We start from the raw sequence: 14,709 nt of genomic DNA, 5'->3' as shown, positions 1-14,709 counted from the left end.
AAAAGGAAACACAAAATGGGAAATTATTTCAACTATTCCTTAAGATGCAAACCAAAACACTTGCAGGAATAATAAATTAAGTAAGAGGCAGATCAGGCTCATATATCTTTTCTCATACTATCTCTTAAAATCCAATAGGTCTGCTTACAGAACAAAGTAGAATCTAATCTGGGGAAAAGGAGCAGAACTGACACCAATTTTGTTATGCAGAAAGCAAGCCACTTAAATAAACTCATAGGGAAAAATTACTGTAAATTAAATTACTCCTGATCCAGACGTAAAAGACTAGTTGAAAGAAATAAGAAACAGACAAGAACAAGAAAATTACCATTACAGATTTTTTTTCCTTGCAAATGTTTTTGTGAAAATATGCCCCCTTTTGTCCTCTTGATGGGAAAAAAAAAAGAGAGAGAGAGAGAGAGAGAGAGATTTTTGACCAGCTTTACTGAGGAAGCCTTCTTTTGGTTACAGCAGCAAAAGCAGATTAGAGATCCTACTCTGGGGAGGGTGCCAGCAGGCTGCAGTTGATGAGTTCCAGGATTAAAAGGCAGCAGAGTTTCAGACATAACAGAGTGGGAGATCCTGCACGGAGCTCAGCAAGAGACAAAGAGGTGGCAAAGACCAGCTTCTACTTTCTACAGGGGAACTGAAAGCTACCTGGATTCTGAGGGGTGTTCATAACCTGCTATCTCCACAACTTCTCCTAACAGTTCAGTGAAATTTTGAAGAAAAGAAAGGATGTTTTCCACAGTTTGTAAGACAATGTCAGATTGACTCCATCTGAGCAAGTCCTGCAGAGCTCTGCAGTTCCCATGCTGTGGCTGACAATCGCGAGTTCACAGTCTCCAGGAAGCAGGCAGCTAGCTTGGGCTATGCGCACCTCCAATACAGCATCTTCTTTGGAAACATTAACGCTCTGTGATCAGTCTAGTCTTAGCCTCAGCCTCCTTATGCATGGTGACAGAACAACAGCAAGGGTAGACAGAGCAATTTGGAGGAGGGGTAATTTATCAGAATTTAGTAATTCTAGGCATACTTCAGCCTTATTTCCTTTTACTTCACCTAAATTGTCCTGTTCTTTTAAAATGAATATCAACATCTAGATCAAGAGCAATCTGTTTCAGCCTTCTCATATTATACAGATCATCACGGGATCTTTAGTCCCACACTGAAAGAGCCTGAGCCAGGAAATCCCTGTTTACCAGTGCTAACACTGAACTCTGTGTATTCAAACATCTGATGACAGCAAAAAAAACAAAAAAAACAACCTTATGCCTCATCTCAGGGTCACTTCATAGAAATGTAATTAATAAAAATCCAGCATAAGTTTTATCATCTATGGTAAAATTTATAGCTTTCCAGGGAAATAGGGGGAAAAAAAATTCCTAAATTAGTAGAAGTCAATACTTCATAAAACCCAACATGTTTTAAATAGCTGGTAGGGATGAGCTTACTTAACAATTCAACCATACTGCCAAACATGTATATAACACATACTTTAAGCTATTCTACACAGTAATACTTCCAACTGTTTTCACAACCAGCTACGTTGCCAGCAAGATTTTTCCAAAGGCAGGTTTTTAGGTTTTGGTCAGATTTTCAGGAAGAGTGGTCTGTTTTAACATTGGTTTGGCTTCTCTCATAGACTTCAACACCCAAGAGGGTGATTACATCAGGATCAAAAATACCAGATGAAGCTGAATACCATTCCAACACTGATACCACCAATTATCAAGTTAGGCAATACCTGTACAGTTCCTCCCTGCCATCCACCACCTTTTGACTCACCAATCCTTCCACTCATAGGATACCACTTTATTCAGTTCCTGGGAAACAGAATGACTAGAGACCAAACTCAGCACCAGCCTGATTTTGGAAGCAAACCAATTTATTTGGGCAAGCAGCAGGTCTTGGGAGCCGTCTGAGGCAGGGCATCCCCAATGCCAGTCTTGCCAAAGGAGGTTGGGATATGCCCAGAGGTACCCATCCTCTCCCGCATGCCCTTCCTTACTGTTGGCCACTCAGTCCCATGGGCCTTTTCAACCTGGCAGACCAAACCATGGCGTTGATTTGACATGCTGTGACACTAACAAAAATCCTGCTTTTCAATCCAAGGCGTTTAAAAATGCTTTTTATCATGCTTTCTCTCACACACGCATTTGTTTGCAAAACAGTGACACTTCCCTGGAATTCAAGAGTGCTACTGACAGTGCTATGAATGCCTGTACCAAATGAGCACCTGGATCCTGTTGTTGCAATAGTAAGTAAGCAGCTCTCTCCCCAGAAACTAGAGAAACCATATACATGAGTGTCAGTCTGAGATGCTAGTGGAAAATATTTCACAAACCTCATTTCTTTGTGGCAAGACATATATATAGTTATGATTGAAAGAATTTAAAAACTATCCAGATAAAAACAAAGACAATCTTAGGGAAATCAAAAGGAACACGACTCTTTATGATGCCTAACTACGCATTTTTCCATGTGCTGCCTCAGACAAGGAAGCAGGCTGAGGAAGCTGCTAGTATACCATGCTGGAGTGAAAACTGTGCTCATAGGCTGAAACTGCACACCATAATTAAGGACAAAAAAATCTAATTTTAAGATAAGTTTATGATAGCTGTTTAACATTAGAAATGAAAAGTCAAACATCGAAGAGTTGCAGTTATTAGAAACAAGGTAGCTATGTGCAGCAGAAGTTCATTATATATGAAAGATCAATAAAAAATACTTTTCTCTCCTCTTCTTTGCATGTTGAAATTTCATGCTTTTGACAAGGTACAGAAGTGCTGGGCTTCACTGTTTGCTGACTGAGAGAAATCTTTTGTTTGCGTGCGTTTACCCTACACGCAACAAAAAAAGGACTCTAAATTCAAGAAGATACAAAGATGTGACCTTATATAAACAGCCACAGACAACAGCCAAAGGTTTTGGCACATGGAAAATACCTAAACATTGAGAAAAATGTTGCTCAAAATCAAGTTGCGTGCAGTCTCTTTCAAAGTCAACCTATAAACAGCAGTGCTAGTCTGTCCTTCTTTTGAAAACAAAAATAAAAACCACAACTTACTTGTGCCTGAAAGCTGAGACAAAGGAGCAATACTGGCAGCTGTACTTGTCTTCTCGGGTAAACATGGCGAGAGCCAAGTGACTCCTCTCGTGAGATCGCAGACCCTGCATAGACATCAAAACCCGGTCACACTGGCTGCAGTGGTAGCCCCCAGGCCTGGTTTCATCTTCCAAGGATGCTCCAGATTCAGCTTCTGTAAATTCCACAATGCCAGGGTCTTTGGCTCCCTCACAACCCTCCATCAAAGTTGTGTTTGAAGAATCTTCAGCTTCCTGCTAAAAAACACATACCCCCCCAAAGCCATCAATTCTCTCTCCCTTCTGCCCCTCAGTCTTTCCTATGTGTTCATTTTAATGTCTAGGTTTCCCACTGCCTCATTTTTCTAAATATATCCCTACACAGACTTCGTATCAATGGTTTTCTGAAAAAAGAGACCTTATTTTTAAGGGGAAAAAAAGTAATTATATACATATACACATACATAAAGGTGGAAAAAAATCTCACAGTTTGAACAAATCTGTGTTAGAGAAGACAAAAAGACTAGAATTGAATCATCTATCTTTCAAAAGTCTTGGCATGAATCTTCTAAATTTGAGTTGATAAAAGTTAGTAAGGTACAGAGCAAGTTCATTTTCATTCACCTCCTCTAGCTCACAGTGAGACTGACAGCAGTGTGTGGACCTTGTTCATCAGTGTCAAATTCACAAGAAAGAAGCTGGTACTCTGAGACCGTAGAACCCTCTTAAAAAAACAAAAACAGAAAAAGTTTTTCTCTTGTTCCCTTTCCTAACTTAATTAGCAGATAATGCATTTTGCAGCAACTTTAAAACTCATGAGAATATTTACATCATGTTCTTCTGCTCTTGGATTTTAGCTTTTGTTCCCTGCTGTTTAATATCTATTTGTTCAAAAGATGGCATTGATCCCACATGAACTTCACCTGAGAAGCAGGGAGGAGAGGAAACAGTTTGATAGGAGGAAAGCATCCCAATCAGTCGATAGTATCAGGTAAGCTAAAAGAAAATCAGTGGTAAGACAATGAAAGCTCTCTCAGGTAGCATGGGTTAGACTCTGAAGGACTCAGCTTCCTTAAAGCACACAGCTGACGGCATGAAAGACGTACTCGAGGTTATGCTCTGAGAGCTGCAGCAGGAATCTTTACCGAGTGCTCACTACAGCACGAGGAGAAAGAATGCACAGCCAGTTTCTGCAAGCTTATTGCACTTGCAACTCCCCCTGCCAATATCCTGGAAACAACTGGGCTGCGGAGCACAGCTTGTCCTTGGAGATGTCCTAGAAGATGTTCCTTTGCACAAGGATGAAGCAACAACTTGTTTACAACTAACCATCTGAATGGGACCAGTGGCTCAGCTGGCCAGTTTGAATATTTTGTTTGGAGCTAGCAAGGCAATTGCACCTGCAAAGGTGCACCACAAACAACTTCACACATTTGCAGGAGCACATTTCCTCTTCTTCAAAACAAAACAAAAACAAAAGTTCTTTAAGAGTTTAACTAAAGACAAAAGTAGCCCAGAATAGCTGAAAGTCTCCTGCTCATAAACCAAGCCTTTCGGTCATCAACGACATCAACTCCTTCATGGCAGAGAAGAAATGAGAATTAAATAGTCTTCGTGTTCCTGGATTAAGAGTGGAAGAAAGTTAAAACATCTCAAAATAAACAAATGCACTGCAGAAAGTTGAAATGTTAGATTAGATTGTCATGTTGAACTAAACAGAGAACCCAGTCCAAAACCCATTCAACTCCACGAGAGCCCTCCGTGGGCTTTCAATAAGGCCTGAATCTCAAACACAACAAAACAAAAAATTGTAGTCATCTTTATTCACCTTTTTTAAATTCTCACCTTTACTGTAGCTGACACAGAAGATACATTCCCATACTGTACATGCTTGCGGAGGTGATTACAGATGGCTCGAAGTGTGGGATGGACTTCCACACAAAATTTACATTTGTAGCCAACCACTTTCCTCTCCTTAAGTTTTGAAACATCTTCCAAGTGTCCAAAAGCCTATTGGAATACACAAGCATAGAACAATTTACACACTGAAATACATGTTGACATCTTATTTTTAGGAATAAAGACCAGATTTTGCACCTGAAGCAAAATTATATTTAACATACAGATGTCCTGTTTCGCAGAACCACAATTTCTATTGACACCTATTAAAGGCTCCAGAATAAGCAGGCAATATATCTGCATAGGAGGAACACTGAGCTTCTCCATAACAGGGATCCTCTAGAAGATAGTTTAGTTTGCAACTGCAAGGGCAAACCACTACTCCCCCAAGAGCTGTGAGGAGCTTTCCACAGCAAGTACGATTATTCCAAACTGGAGAAGAAATAAGTGGGGAGTGGGCAGAAAAAGGCAAAATTTGGTCTTCTGCTCACAGGGCACTTGTTCAAAGCTTCAGTCATCAGATAGAGTCATGTTAATATTGAGCTCTTTATCAGAGAAAGTACTGAAAGAGACAAGCTTGAGAAGGAAACTGGTGTGTTATTTTGTGGTATACTGAAGACGGGGACAGGACTTTTTGTAAAGAATCTATAACAAAGTACATGGCAGCCTTGAAACAAAAGAACAAGCAACTGTCAGATACAAACGACCTTCCAGAAGGGTGGGAGGAAGGAAAGAAGATAAAGAAAACACTGAAGGAAGCAGTAGGAAGGAGCTGGGCTTCCTATGGAATTTAGGAACGGGTGGAGAAAGAAGGAAAGGATGAGGAATTTAAAGCAGAATGTGTAATTGACTTATGGCGCTCACTGGCATGCTGAGTCATTCATCAGCCTGTGGTCATTTGGCTGTCAAAGAGAACATGCAAGTGGGCATTAGTACTTAAGAGCCTCTTGGGGTGCAGAAGGGTCATTTTTTTGTTTCTTTCTTTCCCCTTGCAGGGAGGACAGAGCAGGGAAGTAGACCCGACACACAGAACCTTACCCTCTCTTGTTTGAAATCTGCAAAAGCACCATCTGCGTATTTCTGCTTGCTCAAAAGCTGTTTCCTCCTCTCCTGACGTTTGGCACGCTTCTGGAATTCCTCATTGTGACTATTCAAGTGTGAGGTCAGCTCTGCCGTGCTATGCAATTTAGTATCACAGTGCTTGCACTGGTAGACAGCGTTCTGCGAACGGGTGCCACTTCCCAGTATGGTAAAGTCTCTCTTCAAATCCTTGCTGTGGTGGTCAGTGTAATGCATGCACAGCAGCTCTGCTGTGCTGAATGAGAGCTTGAAACATTTTATGCACCTGAAAGGAAGCCACTCAATTTCCTGAGCTTCGCTCTCCACTTCAGGCTTTTCAAAGTCATTCCTCTCCTCAGCTGGAGTTGGCTTTTCATGTTCGTCAGCATATACAGCAGTGAAGTAACCCCCCAGCTTGCTCGCATGCTGCTTCTTAGGGAAAACACCAGGGTGACGCTTCATGTAGTGGGACACAATACCCTTTTTGCTAAAGGACTGGAAGGAACAAAGCGAGCATTTCTTCTTCTCCACTGCTCTCCTCAGCTCCTCACTTAACTGAGGAGTGTCATCCTTGGGAGGAGATGGAATGATCACTTTATTGGGTTTGTCGCTTACGGTCCTGGAGGCCGCTAAGCAGTGAGTGTAGTAAGCATCAATGTCATGTCTTTTCTGGTAGTGTGCCGCAAGCCCTTTGCGGATAGGGTTGGTGTAGGAACACAGAGCACACTTGAAGAGGTTGTTCTTGCCCTCTGGCTGCGCCCGGACGTTGTTATGTTTGATGCGGTAGTGCCTGGCTATCCCCTTCCGGGTGGAACAGAAGTATTTGCAAAGCTGACACCGGAAAACTGTGTGAGACACTAAGTGAGAACTGGAGAAATGAGCTGCTGGGACAGAGATTTCTCCAACATCCTCAGCAGCAATTTCTGGGGAGGCCTTGATTTCAGTCACTATGTCTGGCTCCACTGAGGTGGACACCTTTGGTGGTGATTGGGCAAAAACATCAAATTCAGGCTGATTGTGGTATTTCTCATAGTGAATTTTGAGCTTCTCCAGTGTACCATGGGTATAAGGGCACAGTTTGCACCGATAAGCACCATAGCCTTGCTTGAAAATCCTGCTCGTCTCTTCCACATCATTCTGAGTAATGTCATTTGACTGTTCCACATCATGCACAAAGTCTTCAGCAGTGACCTTTATTGATGGGTGCCGTTTCTGGTAGTGTGTGAGGACACCATGAATGCGTGTATTAATGTATGGGCAATGTCTGCACTTATATACAGCCCCTGGGTTAATGTCTATGTCCTGAGCGAAGTCTGCAGCTTTTACTTTCATGCCAGGATGTTTTTTGCCATAATGTGTCAGGAGACCATGCAAGTTGTTGTACTCAGACTGACAAACTGTACACTGATACGGAGTGGAGGAAATGGCAGGGTTTGCTGATGTCAGCTGGACAGTTTTTTCCTGGGAGAGGCTGGGGTCCTCTGCACACTCTGCATCTTGATCCATCTGTGATGTTGTAATCTGGTCTTCAGAACTGATCCTGGCCCCAGCTTCATCAGGCTGCGTACCAGATTTCTCAGCAGCATCTTTCTCCTTAATGATATCTAACAACACAGATTCATCCCCATTCATGGCCCAAGGGTGAAAAGCTTGGTAGTGATTAGTAATATCCCAAATGGAAGATGCTTCAAAAATGCAGTCTCTGCATTTATAGGTCTTTGTCTCTGTTGGCATCACTAGAGCAGGAGGGGAAGGATCAGGACCTGCCCAGAGTTTAGTTGCCATGTACGTATAGTCAACATAATGCTCAGGATGTCTCCTTTGGTAATGCACAAGCAAACCACTCGGCTCCGTGTGTGAATAAATGCACCATTCACAGTGATAACCAGCATCTATCAAGCCATCCAAAAATGCCCATCTCAGAATGGATGTTACGGTGGCCTTTAGAGTTGGGTGGTCTTTCTTGATATGCTTCCTCAATGCATAGAAGTAAGGCGAGGTGTAGCTACACTGCCTGCATTTGAGGGCTCTCAACTTTGACTTGTCCCGCTCGGTGCTGGAGGTGTGAGCAGGCATGCTGCCAGATGATTTCTTCTGGCTGCGATCGCAAAGGCTTCTAATGGTGGCTGTATGCTGCCTAATCACATCTGCGTTAGCTTTGAAGTCACGATGCTTCTTTTGATAATGAATGAGCACGCCTTTCACGGTTCGGTTTCCATAATCACAGTGTTGGCAGAAGAACATTTCATTCTCGGGAGGATTCACAGAGCTCTCAGAACTGCCTCGGCTCAACTGCATTGATACTGGTGGCCTCTGAATACCAGGTGGCAACTCACCAGCCCTCATCATTGCTGCAGTGGGGGGTGCCTGCCTAATGTATTTGGCAGTGACCTTTATTTCTGGGTGTCTTTTCTGGTAGTGGACAAGCACTCCCACAACTGAGCGGTTGCTATACGAACAGTGTTTGCAATAGTAAAGTTCAGTAGCAAGGTCTGGGGGTGGTGGTGGTGGAGGTGGAGGTTGCGAAGCCAAGTTAGACAGTTTTGGGGAGACAGGTGTCCCCATCTCAAAAGACATCTGAGCCAGGGCAGAGCCCCTGTCAACAGAGACTACACGCATGGTCTTCTGAATTCTGAAATAAGACGCTTTTTCTTCAGGGTGCTTTTTCTGGTAATGCACTAGGACTGAATGCATGTTGGGGCTTGCAAATGAACACACGTCACAGTCATAAACAACCACAGTATTGACTGAAGGCTCCTTCTGATTTTCACATTCAGGACTAAAACTCTTGGTGGCACTTTTGGTAAAACCAGCTGGCATACCAGCCCCACGAGCCACGGGGGTGGAGGTTGCCATAGTTTTTGGAGCAGAATTCAAGATTTCTCTCAGTGTCTGAGACTCTGTGGTCAGACCTTCTTGCTGCTCAACAACATAGCTTGAAAATATCATTGCATTGTTAATTTTCACTGTGGGATGCATTCTTTGGTAATGTGGCATCAGGCTTCTAACATTCGGGCTTGTATAAGAGCAGAAGCGACAGCGGTAGATCAGATCAGAGTGATCGAAGTTCAGTACATTCATAGCTTCAGGGTGATGCTCTCCATAATGCTGCTGCAGATCTTCAAAGTTTGTGTAGTCAATATAGCACTCAAGACATCGGTATACCGCGCTGTGATCATTGGGATCCAAGATATATCTAAAGCTGAATTTAATATAGGGGTGCATCCGCTGGTAGTGGGTGCTAACACTCCTGGCAGATTTGTTGCTGAAATCACAGTGTTTACAATAATAAAGCCTACCAGAGTCATTAAACTCTGCATTCTCGTTGTTCTGATCAGCACCATACATGTTTGACTGGCTCCCCAGAACAGAGGCATTAGGGCTCTGATGGTCTTTCATACTGACAGAAGAATAATAATCTTCCTCATCTTCAGATAAAGTGAGCTCAATCTCCGCTCCATTGGTGGAATTATAATCATGCTGCATGCTTCTGAAGCTTGCCTCCTTCTGGGAATCATTAGCCTCTCTCCCCCACATTTGCTGGGTTGTGTAAGAACTGGAAATCTCTATCATTGGTTCTGTTTGCTCTTCTTCTCTGTCCAGCTCCACTTCTATCTCCACCTCATTGTCTTCCTCCTCTTCCTCATCATCCTCTACATTAATCACAGCATCTTCTTGCTGTTTGTTTTGGTTGATTTTGCTCTGCAGGTTGCTTGCAATTTCATCAATTCTAGTTCTCTTTTTCACAGGTGAGAGATCCAAAGGAAAGTCATTCGAAACCTTCCGAGGGGCCTTCGCAACAAAGTTATTTTTAGATGAGAGACCAAGAATCGAGGTCTGGCTTTTCTTCACCGTGCTGGCAGAGGTGTGTGCATCTACCTCGCTCTCTTGTGGCATGTTGGATGGCGGTCCATCATACTTTGGCAAGTTGTCACAGAATGAGTGCTTGTGCTGCTGATGAACTCTGAGGCCTTTCAAAGTTGTGGTAGAATAGTTGCACATTGTGCACTTGTAGGGATGCTGCGAATGAGGTTGGGGTGACTGCTGCTGTTGCTGCTGTTGCTGCGGCACTGGTTCCATCATCCCAGCTGACTTCCTGCCATTTATACTTCCAGTCTCGTAAGACACCGTGCTCTCATTCAAAGAAGAGGCAATGCTTTCACTCTGAGAGTTCACAGGGTCCCAGTCTGGTGTTGTACCTGTATGACACTGCTTATGGGCTCCAAGCTTTAATGAACTCTTGCAAGTGAAAGGGCATTCATCGCACTTGTATACAGCTGTCTTCCCAGAGAGGTGGATGTTCTCAATGTGACGGGAGATGCTTCGGCGATGCATTGTCAGAAAAGGGCAAAAAGGACACTGGAACCTGTTCATATATCTTCTAAAAGGAATCCCCTTTGTCTCCAATAGTTTGTTGCCATCAGAACCCATCAGCTGCTCTGCAGACATTCCTGAAGTCTGGTGATCCATGGAGTTCAAGCCATTCTCGCTGTCCATTTCATTTAGCTCTTCATCTGAGCTGGAGTCATTTAGCATACTGTTTGTTTCCAGGTCAGCAGAAGAATTTGTCATATCAGCAATTCCATAGCGGGATCTGTCGGACAAATTAACCATGCCCGAGTTGTGAGGTGACTTAGGCTTCATCTGAGGATAAGACACAGAAGAAAACTTGGAGGATGTAGAAGAGTTTGCCCTGATAAGGGAATTGCCCATAGAGCTTCTGAAGTTTGAGACATTAGCATTCGGTATCTCACGTCCTGTAGTATTCATGGAGATATAATTAGAGTTTGGGGAGGCATTCTGGGTGCTCTTACTCTGCGCATCAGGTGCACCAGTTCCCTCTTGTTGCTGCCTCAGACTTGAAAGTATTTTTACCATGCTGCGGTGCTTCTTCATCATGTGGTCACACCAGCGCTCCCTTCGAGGCGTCTGGTAGCTGCACCATTCACAGCAAAAGTTGCCCCTGGACTTTGTCAGGGGCTTGACCATCGATTCCAAAATGCTCCTCTCGACCACCTCTGCAGGCAGCTCCTTGCAGGGCTCCTGCACAGGCACAGAGGCAGATGTCGATTCAGATATAGCCGCAGCAGCAGCAGGGGGAGTTGAACTCTCTTTCAGGTTGTTCTTGTGATACATTTTCTGGTGCTTAATAATCCTTGCACGCCTGGGTGATTTGTAGGTGCAGAACTGGCAAGAGAAAACTTTGCCAAACCCCTCATGCATCATGATGTTGTAATTTAAGGAACCAGCGGTTGGTGGCCCCACTGAGCTCCCCCCAGCCTGTGCTCCATGAACCTTGCGTGTGTGCTCTATAAGGAGGTTTTTGGAACGGAAGTAACGCACACAGAACTTGCACTGGAAAAACTTGCTGGTTGGTTTAGGATTTGGAGCCATATGCTGACCATAGAAACTCTGGCTCTGGCTATAGTAACTTCCAGTCCCCATCTGAGTTGCTGCATTTTGCCCTAAAATAAGAGTTAAAGTGAATATGTGAATAAATTAAATCAACTGTTTTTTTCTCCACCCACCCTGTATGCATAAGAATACCACCACATCCTGAATGGATAATAATCACACCAGGATTCCCTCACTTATTTATGATGAGGCCTATCATATAATAATAGCCAGAAAACTGACCATTATGCATAATATTCATATATACATGACTATGGTGTAAAACCTAGGATGGATCATTTCCAACATAATCTTCTGGGGTGGAGGAGGGGGGGAAGCTAGTACACTAATAAAGTTCAAAATTTTGAGGTCATTCTTGGTGATGAAGAACAACCACAAAGATCTGAAAACCAAAAAGCAGTATGAAGGAACACATGAAAAGCAGTTGGGAAACAAATCCACCCTCCATGTTTGCATTTGCAGAAAAAAACATGATCAGAACTAATATTGCTGAAACTAGACAACATATGCTCTGCTCTCATAGCAATAGAGTTTTTAAAATCCCATTAAAAGTACAAATTAAAATGCACTGAAATAAGCCACATGTGAAACAGGGGGTTAGCGTTGAGATTTACCTGCTATTTCATCTGCAATTGTAAATTCATCCTTTACAGAAGAAAATTCAACCTCGGTCTGGTTGCTAGCATTCATGGAACCAGACCTTGGCTGGCTAGGGCTTTCTTCAGAGACATCTGTTGGCTGCAGAAAAGCAGTGTGAACATCCTGAATGTGAGCTTTTAGGTCTTCATAGGATGGAGCTCGAAAATCGCAGCCATCACACTGCAGCACCTCCATGGTTCAGGGGTGTCCTTTTACATTAGAAAATTCTGCAAGAAAAAGAGGGGAAGCAGAGAAGAAATAGAGATGGGTTTTACATCAATCCCATTCTAATGAATTTTGAAAATATGTAATACCAAGCTTATGATGACTTAGTCATTTAGAGGAATTCCATAACTACCACAGTGTAAAACTCAACCTTTGGTATGTATCTTAAGAGGCATCAATTCAGATTCACTGAAAGTCCTATCTAGGTAGCTCACAAGTTGCTGACTCAACACTACAAACAGTCAACCTTCTGACAAATGAGTATTGATTCAATGGACTTTGTCCTCTTGGCTTTCCCATTACACAGGACAGGGCTGTTGTTCAGAAGTCTGTCTCGTTCAAAGACCAGAACGGGTTTGCTAGAGAAACAGCACATTACTCCCAAACAGTCATGCACTGAAATTTACACAGAACAGTAGTTTCTGCCTCTTTGAGGCCCACTCTAACCTTCCTAGAAGTTGCAAGGTCCTGCCTGCTTCATTACCAGAGTTTAAAAATCTCCACAGAGAAACACTTTAATTTCTTCTCAACATCTGATCATTCCTGACTTTGGTGGAAAACCTAGACATTATTGCAAGATGAGATCTAGCTACATGTATCCAAAGTATCCAAGGTGGAATGGTTCACTCTGCTTTACTTCCTCCAAGCTTTGTGAGGACATCTCTATTCTTCATTGAAATTCTTAGTTTCCTTTTAGTCTGTTTTGGGGGATATATCCTTGGTGGGTTAGGAGCCTAAGGAAAGGTGATGTCTGAAGGAACAGATGGACAGCAATGGGAATAGGAATATTGCATAAGTACAATGGAAACATGAATAACAAAGATGTCCCTCAAAAACATCATGACTTCCCTGATTCATCCGAAAGCCTTGGACACTCTGAACTACCATAAGGTTTGGCAATATCAGGTATGGTGGTTCAGTATGTGACCAAGTAATCATGCATCACAGAGTTGTGAGGGTATTTGTCACTAGACTCAAAGTTCACATCCTGCCATGAAGGACAGTACACACAAAACACAAGCAAAAGGCCAAGATCCTCCTACCTTGAACAGCACTTGGGCACAAGAGCAACTTCCTACATTAATAAATGAATTACTTCTTTAAGTTTCCTTAAAGTTCCATGCCGTACTGGCCAGATAAGCTAGCCATTCCAGACGTTCAAGATGCAAGGGCAGCCCAAAACGTTGAAAATCCCGTGTATTTATTGTAGAGTGTGAAGCTACCTCACCAGGAAGGAGAAAACACCAAAACATTAGAGCACAAAAGCAAAAGAGGACACAGCATCAGGATTTTATATGAGAGAATGCTTCTTCTGATAGCTTGCTAAAATAAACTTCTAGCAAGTCAAATTCTGGACAGTCTGAGCACACAGGCACTCCATGTATTTACCTACATTACTTTGCAGACTGCAATGTGTCCTTTCTCTCTCCCCCTCCCTCCACCACCAATAAAGAAAATGAATGCTGCACCAGCTTCTTTTCAGCTAACAAAGTTACAATAATCGAGATACTCAAGCTTTTATGTGCAAGCACCAGACCAAATTGTGTGGAAGAGGTTGCTATCTGCTCTGGATCAAATTACAGCAGTGAGTGAAGCCCCACCCCACGTCTCCTTTAGCACAGTCCATTAGACCTGAAAACAAATTTTTCCATGGAGCAGACGACTCCTGCATTTAGAGCACTTCACAGAAAAGCAGATCATCCAGTTTTCACTACCCATCCCCCAAGCTTAGTCCTTTCATCTCAGCCAAACAAGCCACAGCTCTGCTGAATGTGTTTATCACACTTTCAAGAGATATGAGCCCCTGCGTCACTGAAGCTTTAAGACTCACTAAGCTGCCCTAGTCCTCTGAGCTTTGGGAGCAGCCATTTTAGCTCAGACAACTCCTGCACTCAGAGGCTCATAGCTTCTCGCCTGTGCACAACATGGCCTCACTTATCTCAGCTTCATCTCAAGCACACCAGGGTTTTCCTTTTTCCCCCCCTTTTTTTCCCCTCCTCCTCCTCCTCCTCGGATGATGCTTGAAAAATCAGCCTCTCCAGAGCACAGCTTCCCTTGTCCTGTGTGGCTTGCTCCCAAAACCATGTAGCCACTGTCCCCCCACGCTGCCCAAGCAGCACCTTCCCTCCCCTTCAGCAGGTCACCCGAAAGCATCTCCCAGGGTTGGTTCCCCTGTCCCATGGATGACACAAACCACGCTTTGTGCCAGCATTACAGCATCAAGACACTGGTCCAAGCTGTCCTACAGACAGAGGCAACACACAGCCGAGCCTCCCAGGAAGAAGAGGAGGAGGAGAAGGAGGAGGAGGAGGCGGCGGGGGAGGCAGGCGGGGGGCCTCCAGCCTGCCCTGTCCCTGGGGAGCCCTCCTGCTCTGCGCAGAAGAC

General features: G+C 43.6%; 1 protein-coding gene across 5 annotated transcripts in view; it reads right to left on the bottom strand.

Moving 5' to 3' along the window:
• The window catches only part of ZNF462 (zinc finger protein 462), a 91,579-nt gene that overhangs the window by 38,933 nt on the left and 37,937 nt on the right, over positions 1 to 14,709 (bottom strand). For 4 of the 5 annotated variants that reach the window (XR_010886828.1, XM_067315341.1, XM_067315344.1 and 1 more), the window contains exons 2-5: positions 12,075 to 12,326; positions 6,025 to 11,510; positions 4,933 to 5,097; positions 3,071 to 3,345 (exon numbers count right to left, since the gene is read on the bottom strand). Coding sequence is in view for 4 of the 5 variants with exons in the window: in XM_067315341.1 (XP_067171442.1) it covers positions 3,071 to 3,345; positions 4,933 to 5,097; positions 6,025 to 11,510; positions 12,075 to 12,294 (6,146 nt within the window). In the remaining variant the exon portion in view is untranslated. The remainder of the gene's footprint in view (positions 1 to 3,070; positions 3,346 to 4,932; positions 5,098 to 6,024; positions 11,511 to 12,074; positions 12,327 to 14,709) is intronic. The other variant, XM_067315343.1, reaches the window with a different exon arrangement.

Source organism: Apteryx mantelli, chromosome Z (assembly GCF_036417845.1).
Source record: "Apteryx mantelli isolate bAptMan1 chromosome Z, bAptMan1.hap1, whole genome shotgun sequence".
In the NCBI taxonomy this organism is placed as follows: Eukaryota; Metazoa; Chordata; class Aves; order Apterygiformes; family Apterygidae; genus Apteryx; species Apteryx mantelli.
The sequence above is the reverse complement of the archived record's forward strand: the minus strand, read 5'-3'. Positions and strand labels throughout refer to the sequence as shown.